The sequence below is a fragment of the Artemia sp. Qi Xiang Cuo genome, chromosome 3, assembly GCF_049724085.1.
Source record: "Artemia sp. Qi Xiang Cuo chromosome 3, ASM4972408v1, whole genome shotgun sequence".
NCBI classification, from domain to species: Eukaryota; Metazoa; Arthropoda; class Branchiopoda; order Anostraca; family Artemiidae; genus Artemia; species Artemia sp. Qi Xiang Cuo.
In genome coordinates, this window is record NC_142796.1 from 48,510,003 (window position 1) to 48,522,423 (window position 12,421).

Consider the following 12,421-nt stretch of genomic DNA (forward strand, 5'->3'; position numbering starts at 1 on the left):
AGGCTCATGCGATTGGATATTCACAAAGCTCGTGCCCTTTTTAATAGTCGAAAGTGATTGAAGGGCAACTTGCCCCCTCCCCCCACGCCCATTATTCCCACAAACGCATTCAATCAAAATTTTGAGAGAGCCATTTTCTTCAGTGTAGTTGATTTCCAGATAGAAAATATATTTTTGAGGAGGACACTTCCCCACAACCCTCAGGGCAAGGGTTTCAAGTTATGCCCTGGGGGCATATAAGGTTTTTTATAGAAGGCGTTGTCGTAGAAACTTCAAACAGGCTCATTCGATTGGAAATTAAAGGGCTAGTGCCCTTTTAATAGTCAAAAGTGATTGGAGTGCAACTAGCCCCCCCCCCCACAAAAGATAAAAACCTTATATGCCCTGGGGGCATATAAGTTTTTTATAGAAGGCGTTGTAGTAGAAACTTCATACAGGCTCATTGGATTACAACTTAAAGGTCTATTGTCCTTTTAATAGTAGAAAGCGATTTGCGGGCCACTAGCCCCCCCCCCCCACGCCGATCATTTCCCCAAACACATCCAATCAAAATTTTGAGATAGCCATTTTGTTCAGCGTAGTTGATTCCAGATAGAAAATACATTTTTGAGGAGGAAACTCCCCCACAACCCTCAGGGCAAGGGTTTCAAGATATGCCCTGGGGGCATATAAGGCTTTTATAGAAGGAGTTGTTGTAGAAACTTCAAAACAGGCTCATTCGATTGAAAATTAAAGGGCCAGTGCCCTTTTTAATACTCAAAAGTGATTGGAGTGCAACTAGCTCCCCCCCCCCCCCGACGCCCATCATTCCCCCAAACTCATCCGATCAAAATTTTGAGATAACCATTTTGTTCAGCGTAGTTGATTTCCAGATAGAAAATATTATTTCGAGGTAGATACTCCCCCACAACCTTCACGGCAAGGGTTTTAAGATATGACCTGGGGGAATATAAGGTCTTTATAGAAGGCGTTGTCGTAGAAAGTTCAAACAAGGCTCATTCGAGTGGAAATTCAAAGGGATAGTGCCCTTTTTAATAGTCGAAAGGTATTTGAGGGCAACTAACCCCCCTCTCACGCCCACCTTTTTCACAAACACATCCAATCAAAATTTTGAGACAGTTATTTTATTAAACGAAGTTTTAAGTTCTGGAAATTAGGTCTTTGAGGATGACAACTCCCCCACAGCCCTCAGGGCAAGAGTTGTAATTTAAGGAATCTCTGAATCTTTCCCATTATTTCTCATGGAAGGGACGCTCGTAAAAAGTTTGGAGACGTCTCATTTGACTGAAAATTGAAAGTTCTCGTTCACTTTTGAAGAGTCAAAAGAGATTAGAGGGTGACTAGCCCACCCCCCCCTCCTCCACGCCCTAAATACATCAGATAAAAATTTTGAGGTAGACATTTTGTTAAAATAGTTCAAAGTTCTGATAACAAAAAACTCCGGGGTCGGCACAGCCCACCAGGGCCCGGGGTTAGGCGTTGTAAATTATGCCCTGGGCCATAACTTATTACAGCGGCGTTTTAACTTATAGAAAGGGGTTTTATATGGGAAGAAAATTTAGGAAATCTATTACAATTTTCCAATTATAAGGCTAAAAGACTTACTCTGAGATAGATTTAAAATTGCTTTGGCAGACAAAATCTTATTAAGGTCAATTCCAAACAGTCTTGATCCCTTTGTGTAAGCAAGTGAAATGGTCTAAGCCCCCTTATTGAATCTATTTTTTTAATCCATTCATTGTTGTCAATCACTGTCCAGAAGTTATGCAAGCTGTTTATTGTTCATATATAAGGTTTTTGTCAAAGAGGTAATCTTATAGACTTTGAAAAAAACCTCATTCGATTTTAATTGAAAGTTCTAGATCCGTTTTTTACAGTCAAGAATAATCGGACCGTAAGCACCCTCCCCCCATGCCATAAAAACTTGAAACTTTTTGCAATAAAAAACGAACTTAAATTAATTAAAAAAAAACTTTTCGAAAAATAAGTTTTTCAAAGAAAAGTAAAGACCATTTTAAACTTAAGTTCAGGATCTACAAATACATGTTAAAATTCAATCTTAGAATGACCACAAACTACTATAAAGAATGAATCAAAGCCATAACGAACAGAAATTAAATTAAAAATCATAGCAAAAAACATACAGCAAGTAATAATATAAATGAATAAACAGATCTTAACGCGATTGAATATGAAAATCAAGCTTAAAACGAACAGAAATTAAATAACAATCAATGCTAACAAACATACAATATATTATATTATTGCAAATGAATAAATAAATCTTAAAACGAGTGAAACTTAAATTAAATATGCAAATCAAGTTTGAATCGAATAAAAATAACTACAAACAAGAGTTTGGGTATATATATATATATATATATATATATATATATATATATATATATATATATATATATATCCCACAACATATATATATATATATGTTGGGCATATATAAATATATATATATATATATATATATATATATATATATATATATATATATATATATATATATATATATAAACATAAAATCACGAAGAAAGGAAGAAAACGAGGACAAATAACAGCCAGTGAAAAAATTGAAAAATTATGCAAATATTTCGGTCAAGACCTCCATTTGACCGTCCTCAGTGCAGAATAAAACTGATAAAAATATAAAAAACAAATCTTAAAAATAAAATCACAAAACTAAAATTAGACGACCCTTTCTTAGTAACGGTGAAAGGGTAACTGAATAAAAAACACAAGTCTAAATGGCATTTCAGAATTTCATTTTGCGTAAAGCACTTTTAAAGGCTGATCACTTTCCAGTTTGATTGTTATCGGAGAATCTATTCGATTGCACAATATAATTTTGTGGATGTTTGTAAAAACGATCAGAATTAATAATTTTGTCATAAATGGGACTTAGAAAAGTTTCTCCAGTGTCTCTATTGAGAGCTACCTTTTGGTAAATGTGCTTTTCTATTTCAACTGCCTCTCCGAAAACATGCGTGAGACCTTTAACGGGGGCAACGATGGAGGCCTCGTCAAACAAAATGAAATGGTGCGGACTCTAGTAGACATGTTGTGCCAAGGTGGAATCAAAAACCTCAGGCCTTTGGCGTAACCTCATTGCCTTGTCGATTGATGACTTGTGCTCAGATAATCTCTCCCCCAATTGCTGTTGGGTTCTACCAACATAAAAACAGCCACAAGAACAAAGAATTCTATAAACACCACTACCCAGAATGGGGCTGGTTTTATCTTTGCCGTTGTTAAAAAAGTTCTGTGTAATATCTGAATTTTTAAAGGCGACGCTAAGTTTGTGTTTTTTAAGGATTCTTTTCAATTTGTCACTCAATTTTGGAATGTAGGGTAGAACAGTGAAAAGTTTCTTATCATCCACCAATGGGACGGTATCTGTTGGGGCTTGTGGACCTGATGCACTCCCCTTTGCCTTTTTTGGCCTTCTGTCTATAATAGTCTCAAGTAATTTTATAGGGTAGCCATTGCAAAATAAAATGTCCTTAATATAGTTCAATTCTGAGTGTATGTGAGGCTCTGAGCATATTCTTATTACTCTGTCAACCAAAGAAATAACAACTCCTCTTTTTATGCAGGGAGAGTGGTTGGAGGAAAAATGCAAATACCTATTGTTATGCGTAGGCTTTCTATAAATAGAAAATTCAAGGCCAGGAGACTTATTGAAAATTAAAACATCTAGGAAAGGAAGTTTGTGGTTATGTTCTAGTTCTAAAGTGAACTGAAGGTTAGAGTCCAAAGTGTTTAGATGAGTTAAGAAGGAGTTAAGTGACTCTCCTCCATGCTCCCACAGAGAAATAACATCATCCACAAACCTACCCCAGAAACGATTTATGACAAAATTATTAATTCTGATCGTTTTTACATACATCCACAAAGTTATATTGTGCAATCGAATAGAGTCTCCGATAACAATCAAACTGGAAAGCGATCAGCCTTTAAAAGTGCTTTGCGCAAAATGAAATTCTGAAATGCCATTTAGACTTGTGTTTTTTATTCAGTTACCCTTTCACCGTTACTAGGAAAGGGTCGTCCAAGTTTAGTTTGGTGTTTTTATTTTAAGGTTTGGTTTTCATATTTTTATCAGTTTTATTCTGCACTGAGGACGGTCAAGTAGAGGTTTTGACCAAAATATTTGCATAGTTTTTCAATTTTTTCACTGGCTTTTAATTGTCCTCGTTTTCTTCCTTTCTTCGCGATTTTTTGTTTATCATGATTAGCCAGTGTGGTCTCAGAAATTATTTATATATATATATATATATATATATATATATATATATATATATATATATATATATATATATATATATATATATCGCCGCGTACAAACAGCTCCTCTCATTTGATCTGCCATCAGCGGTCAAATTACCTTGGAACACGTATTTTGGCAGAAACTTTCTCAAAATACCTTTGAAACCAACTTGAGACTTCAAAACCTACTTTTAATTCCTAAAAACATCTAATAATAACATTGCACTACTAATTACCGATTTTTATATATGTATTGGAATAAATTAATTTAAAATTAGATTCTTTAAAATTTAGTGTTACAAAGGTGAAGCCAAGTTTCTCGTTCAAGAGAAATCTGACTTGTCTACCCGTGAAAAAATCGAATGTCGCTTATGTTTATAGTTGTTTAAATGTTCTAAAGAGCACTTGGATCTCGGTGCGGGTTTTTATAATGGTTGAGATAGGGGAAGATCATACAGTCTATTATATATATACATTAGGGGCGTTTTTTCACTCATCAATGTGCTAAGATCTTACATCTTTTGTCAGAAAACGCTTAAAAGTGAAATCTTTGAACAAAGATCTTACGTCTTTGGTCGTTTTTGTGCAAACGTCTTTCGTCATTCTGCTCTGATCAGCGGTCTGAGAACAATGATTAGCAGATAATCAAATTTCTCTTATCATTGTTCTATATGGAAGAACAGTGGCGGCCTTCACACTTTTTGCTAACATCAGTGAGCTGTAAGATCTTAGAACAAAGATGAGTTAAAAAACGACAATCTTTGCAGAAAGATGTGAGGTATTAGATGTAAGATCTTAGTGCTTAAAAACGAGCCTAATGCCTCAACCTAAGGAGAATGACCCTTGTGAGGGCGGAACCTGCCTGGCACAGAAAGCTGGGATGAAAAGAAACAAAGGAGGTAATTCCAGAGTTTAACCCCACACTCTTCAACTTAGATGATCTTAAATACGGACGACTATTGAAACCACTACATAAACTGGGAATTATCGGATTCATCTAATTCTAAATGGAATTCCTGACCCCCCCCCCTCCCCCACCATATTAACCAGAAATATCGGGTGGCCGTGGATAAAAGAAGGCATCTAATGGAAAAATGGTCAGTCGGGATTAGATTCTAGATGGATAACTTTCATAATTTCGATGTTGGTGACGCATTTGATTCTTTATAATTTTCTTACAATAAAAGATAGATAATAGGCCTAACAAGAGAAAGAATAAGCTATAGAACTTCAGTTTTAAAAGTGATTTTTGTGCTTGATTTAGTTTAAAATATATTGTTGATAAAAATAATTAGCAAGACACTACTTATGGAGTGGACGGTGCCACTGTTTACCCACAGAGCATATCCCTTTTTCTATCTAAAACAGCCAGTGCAGCGAGTAGAGAGGATTTTGGCTAATGTAAACTATTAAATAACATATGTATTTTTGGATACATTTACGATCCTATAAGCTGCCCTATAATGGGATGTCCGTTTTGGTAAATTTAATGTTCCTCTTTGTATGTATGTAACTCCACAACATAGACACAATGATGGAAGATAGGATTTCTGTTTGGTTGCTGGTTTTTATTTCTTTTTTATGCCTCTCATCCGACAGAATTTTTGGCTAAAACGAGGTTACTGAACCAAGATCACTAATAATAAATGACAAATTATTTGCAACCATGGCCACTGTAAGAGCCTTGGGGCCAGGGACGTACGCGGGGGGGGGGAGTTCTGGGCTCTCAAAAACCTAAATCGTAACAAATTGCGGGGTACTTCTTATTCAAATTATAAAATAAAGTTTTTTTTTTATTATTCCACCCTCCCCCAAAAAAATTTCTAGCGCACATGCCTGCATGGGGTGTAGGCTACCCCCAATTTCATTTTGGGGGAGACAATCCAATGAAGGAAGTGTTTTTCAACAGCCTGAAGACAAATAAAAAGAGGAAGTAAAAAATTGCGATTCTTCGTATGTTAAAGTAACAGGTGTGTCAATTTCCCATCCCGTTAGATTTTTAAAAATACCCTTTTTTGGAATTTTCAATGAAAAAAAAACGATAAAACAAACAGAATCCTCCCCCCCCCCCCGACACACATTTTCGTGAATTTTGGTTTTATAACGTCATCTGATAGTTGGGAAAGCGGTTAGGGGGAACTCCCGTATTCATTGTGCCTCATACTGCTCACTTGACAACACCGCTTGACAGCACCACTACTAGCTGTTTCAAAGCTACTTACGTTAAGCCAGTTCCAGGACTAAATGATGTTATCAATTCGACAGGTTTGTAGGTCTTTCCAGACGATGAAAGTAGATAAAACAAGGCAGTCATAAAGATAATCTAAAACCAAATGGACAATAAATAAGTTTAAATAAGTCAACATTCAATATGTAGTTTGAGATAAGTCAATCAAAGAATAACATGTCAAAATATGGTAAAAACTCCAAAGTTCCATCTAACTAATTAGGGCGTAAAAATGTTGTATTTTCTTACAGTTTTTGCAAAACATCCAGTGATGTAGCCAAAATTTGGTTTCAAGTAGGGTTTTACCCAGTCGAGTCTGAGGGCGCTATCAGACAGGCATATTTGTCACTTAGGCAAAAAGTATAAGTTTTAACACATTTTTTCTAAAGTGAATTAAAGTAAGTGAATTATTAAATACTGAACCCGTCTCCAAATCTAAGAGAGAGTATCGAATATAAAGCGTTTTCCTTGGCGATATATCATCTCTGCAGATTTTGCCAGTTTTTTAACGAAAGTCTTAGCCTCGTCTGGTTTACATGCACGAGTCCGAACATCAAAGCCACAGTTTATAGAATTAGCAGTATGATCATACCCTATCTCACCCATTATAAAAACCCGGACCAAGGTGCGAGTGCTCCAGAGAACGTTTTTGCAGATAGAAACATAAGCGGCATTAGATCTTTTCACGGGTAGACAAGTCAAATTTCTCTTGGACACGAAACAAGTGGAAACCCGCTATTACGAATAATGCACTTTGTAACCATTTCCCATTGATTGACGGAAACAGACTAACCCGCTAATGCAGAAAGAAGTGGGAGGAGCTTTTTGTTCGTACCGAGAATGAAGACCAGAAATGATCTGCAATAAACTTACTGGATAATTCTATAAACTGTGATCAAAGCTCACTAATGTGTGAGAAAAAATCCCAGCTGTTTTTAGAAAAAGAAAGACATAGACAGTCACGCTAAAATCTTTCCCAGACTCAGAAGATAAGAAATTGATCTTCAAGCTCAGTTTTCATGTCTTTAAAAGCCTCAGCCTCTATTACTAGCATCACCTCTACCTCATTGTAGAAGTTCAGAGTCATCAAGCTGCTGATTGCATTTTCATCAAAGACCCCACCAAAGCTCGTAATTGGCATCCTGAATTATCCAAGGTTTTAAAAAAACAAGGAATCAAAAGACATGAACAGTATCACTACAGTCTTTCTTCGACCCAGAAGATAAGAAACAGATCTCCAAGCTCAGTCTTTACGTCCTTAAAGCCCTGTGCCTCCATTACTACTAGCCCCACCTCTACCCAATTCAGAAGTTCAGTCATCAAGCAGCTGACAGCATTTTCAGCACAGATACCCCACCAAAGCTCCTAATTGGCGTCCTGAATTGTCCAATATTTTTTCCAACAAGGAATTAAAAGACATGAACGAGAAGATAGATTCGACCCAGAAGATAAGTAACAGACCTCCAAGCTCCTTCTTTATGTCCTGGGAAATTTCAGCCTTTATCACTGTTAGCTCCACCTCTACCCTATTACAGATGTTCAGAATCATCAAGCTGATGATAGTATTTTCATTAAGCACACCAACAAAGCTTATAATTGGAGTCCCGAATTGTCCTTGCTGTTTTCAAGAACAGATATCTGGAAATTAACAGCGTAATTAAAACACTGGCAAAACCTAAAAGAACAGAAATAATATCAAACCCCTTTTTGATATCCTGAAAAGTTTCATTTACTGCCAGATTTGTTCTTTAGTTTCATAATTAGAAGAGGAAAATCGCAATAACCACCCGATTGCTAAGAGGAGATACGCTTCTCTCCCGGGATTTGTCTGTGGGTTGACCACCTCCCTTACCCTTCTTTAGGGAAAGCCTCTTGAACTTTCAAGCCCATATTCTTCACAGAGAATTGTTGTTGTTTCGTAGAGTAAAAATTAGCTTGCTCTGAAACCTAAAGCTCTTAAGATTTTCCCCTTTAACTTCAAAATGCACTTGCTTCTGTATTTTTAGAATTTGCAGTCAATCCATTTCTCAGGTACTCTCTCCTGGAATTTTGTTCTGCAGGCTACTAAAGCGACCTGCATCACCAACCATTTGCCTAAATCAGTGGTTCTCAATCAATTTCGGGTCACACTCCACCTAGGTATTTCTAAAATCCTGACTACCATCGTAAAATTTAATTTTTACTATCAAAAATTTTACATGCATCAACCCGAAGGAAACTTAAAAGGCTATAGGTATTTGGTACACCAATTTGGTATATTTTTTTCCAGGTCATTCTCTAGGCATATTTTATGCCAGAGGTTCCCAACCCTGTGCCCGCGGGCGCCATGGCACCCGCGGAACGATTCGTATGTGCCCGCCTCTTACTATTTGACATAGACAGAATTTTTTTCATAAAAATTATTTCCAAATGTGATTTATTTTTATTCATTTGTTAGAGTTTTAATTTTTTTCTTACTGCCTAGGTTTATTAAATATGTACGATACGTGTCCCAACTTGTGTAGCAGCGAGCCAGACTACACTATTTACGCTATCCTGGAATAGCTAGTGCCATTTGCACATCACACCTTGTACATGCAGAAAACCCGAAGTGAACGAATGGAACGAACGCCACGAACTGATCCGATAAACGCCGAAGGCGCCAAATTACAAGGCACATAACTCTGATTGCTTCGGTGATTATCGGCTCACTTCGGGTTTTCCACGTGTACACGGAGTGATGTGCAAAAAGCATTCCCCACCTGGAACAGCGTCGTTGTTATTGTGATTGGTGCCAGCTGCCCTGTTCGGGTCGCGACACTTAGATAAGAGATATGTTCGTCAGACGAAATACGAACTAGGAGTTTTCTATAAAAAATAACAGGCTAAAAGCGAGGTGCGTTATTTATTGTATTAATAAGCGATAATCATGAATAAATTATTTCGTTGAGGAGATAGTTATAGTTCTTGTTATAATATATTTAAGCATATAATGCAGAACTGACTTGCGCTATAACATTGATATTTTATTGTAGTTTAATTATCATTTTTTTTATTATTTATTTTAGCCCTAAAATGAGAGGACCAAGTGAAAGACAATGAACCTATAATTTTAACACTGACTGGGAGGAATCATCTTGTTTCGTTAATGTGAAAAATAAATGCGTTTGTTTGTTGTGTTGTAGTAGCGTTGCAGTGCCGAAAAACTATAACGTTGAACGACACTTTCAGACAAATCATGGCACTTCTAACAGCAAACAGCACAACAGACTGTTTTCACTAGACGTGTGGAAAATTCTAAAAAGGCCACTATTGCTTCTTTAAAAATATCTCACATGCTCTCAAAAAAGAAGAAACCTTTCAATGATGGTGAGTTGTTTAAGGAACTATTTTTGACTGGTGCCAATTGTTTGTTTGATAGATTTTCTAACAAACGTGAGATTGTCTCAGTAATACAAGACTTACAGTTGTCAAATAACACAGTCAAAAGAAGAATACATGCAATTTTAACAGACATACAAACTCAGTTAAGAACTGACTTGGAAATATGTGACTGGTTCTGGCTGCAATTTGACGAGTCAACAGATATATCAGATGCCGCAAAGTTAGCAGTTATGGTGAGAATGGTGTTTAGTAACTTCACAGTAAAAGAGGATATGTTACAAATATTACCTATGAAAGGACAGACAAGGGGTGAGGATATTTTTACTACATTCAAAACATACGCCAAGTCAATAAATGTGCCTCTGCACAAGTTGTCTGCAATAACCACTGATGGGGCGTCAGCAATGATGGGTAAAAACAAAGGATTTATTGCCCTCTGCATGAAGGATGATTCATTAACGAACTTCATGTCTTACCATTGTATTATCAGCCAGGAAGCTCTGTGTTGTAAAATTTTGCCATTTGAACACGTCATGAAAATAGTTACAAAAATAATGAATTCTATTCAAGCAGCTCCTTTGCAACACCCACTTTTCAAGGCCCTTTTAGAAGATACTCAAGATAAAGAACATGATCTTATTCTGCATACTGAAGTACGTTGCCTCAGTAAAGGAAAGGTTCTTACAAGATTTGTGAGTTTAATTGAAGAAATAAAAACATTTATAAAGGATAGAAAAGAAAATTTTGATAAACTAGCTGACTATGGCTGGCTGATTAGATTGATTTGGAATTTCTCACAGACATCATGGAAAAATTGAATTCTTTAAATTTGGAGTTGCAGGGTAAAGAAAAAAGCATAGCTGAAATGATAACCTCTGTAAAGTCATTTAAAGCTAAATGTGATGTGTTGATATCACATCTGCAGATCAATTCTCTCGTGCATTTCCTACACATGAAGAAAATGCTAGGTGACAATGAATTAAATGAGACATTGTTTATTAAGCATCTTCAAGAGTTAAACAAACTGTTTGAAGAGAGGTTTTTGCAGTTTAAACATATTTAGCCAATAGTTTCCTTCTGTATCAATCCTTTTACTTGCCAAATAAATATTATAGAAATAGCCACATTTATTGCAGATTTTGTTCAAGGTAAGACAGATGAACTAGAGTTAGAAATTTTGGACCTTAAGAATAATATATCGCTTTTATGTTGCAATTCTCTCGTGCATTTCCTACACATGAAGAAAATGCTAGGTGACAATGAATTAAATGAGACATTGTTTATTAAGCATCTTCAAGAGTTAAACAAACTGTTTGAAGAGAGGTTTTTGCAGTTTAAACATATTTAGCCAATAGTTTCCTTCTGTATCAATCCTTTTACTTGCCAAATAAATATTATAGAAATAGCCACATTTATTGCAGATTTTGTTCAAGGTAAGACAGATGAACTAGAGTTAGAAATTTTGGACCTTAAGAATAATATATCGCTTTTATGTTGCTTAATAAAATCCTTGATGTAAGGGGACTTTTAGAATGGAGTGGATAGAGAAAAGTTCCCACTGTTGAAAAAAGCTGCATATAAAATTGAATCATTTTTTGGTTTGATATATTCATGTGAATCATTGTTTTCAAACAAGAACTGAATAAATTCAAGATATAAATCTCGAATCACCGATAAGTATCTTTATGAGGGCCTGTTAACAGGATTGTCGTCATACACTCCTAATTATTAAGCTCTGGCCAATGAAATGCAATGCCAAAGATCACATTGACTTTTATTATATTTTTTAATTAAATGTTTTCCTTGCATTTGTGTGTTTTGTTTACTTTCTTTACATTTTGTAAATACATTTCTCTGTGTGTATGCAATTTGAAAAAAAATGCCAAATAATTTTATTATTTTGAAACATTTTTGTTTATTATTTATTAATACATTATGACTATAAGAAAACAAATTATGGGAAAATGACAAGTTATGGAAGGAGTTTATCGATTTAAAATAGGTGGTGCCCGCCACCCTATCGATATTTTAGAATGTGCTCTAGAGTAAAAAAAGGTTGGGAACCCCTGTTTTATCCCAATGAAATATATTGTCTGTACAAAACACCTTTTATACAATTCATGCTGTAATTACAATACTATCATTATCTTTTTGCTATTTAAATGCATGTGAATGTGACCTCATTCATATGAAATTTTTTTTTTTTTTCAAAATTAAGGCACTAAAGTGTAGTCAGCCAAAGGATGCACCCCCTACTCATGACCCACCAAACTACTGCCATGCCCCAACGGTGGGACCTGTACCCCACATTCACGGCCGAAATAAAGACGGATCAAGGGCCTAAATAAAGACGCATGCTAAGATTTCGCAGTACATAAATTTTGGGCTGAGACACTAATGTCGTGCCTGTTAATAAAAGACAGCAATAAGACAGTACTTCATATTGCCTGCTACAAGGCTCTATCCAGGGTTTTGTTCAGGGGGGGGGGCAATAAAAGACTTTAAAGAACGCACCAAAAATTGTTTCATACGTATTTTTGTTTTTTTCTT

General features: G+C 35.8%; 1 protein-coding gene across 3 annotated transcripts in view; it reads right to left on the reverse strand.

The window, feature by feature from the left end:
* LOC148954212 (transmembrane protein 245) overlaps window positions 1-12,421 on the reverse strand; it is a 193,955-nt gene that overhangs the window by 21,715 nt on the left and 159,819 nt on the right. For all 3 annotated transcript variants that reach the window (XM_089086045.1, XM_089086043.1, XM_089086044.1), the window contains one exon: window positions 6,504-6,604. In XM_089086045.1, the coding sequence (XP_088942171.1) occupies window positions 6,504-6,604 (101 nt within the window). The remainder of the gene's footprint in view (window positions 1-6,503; window positions 6,605-12,421) is intronic.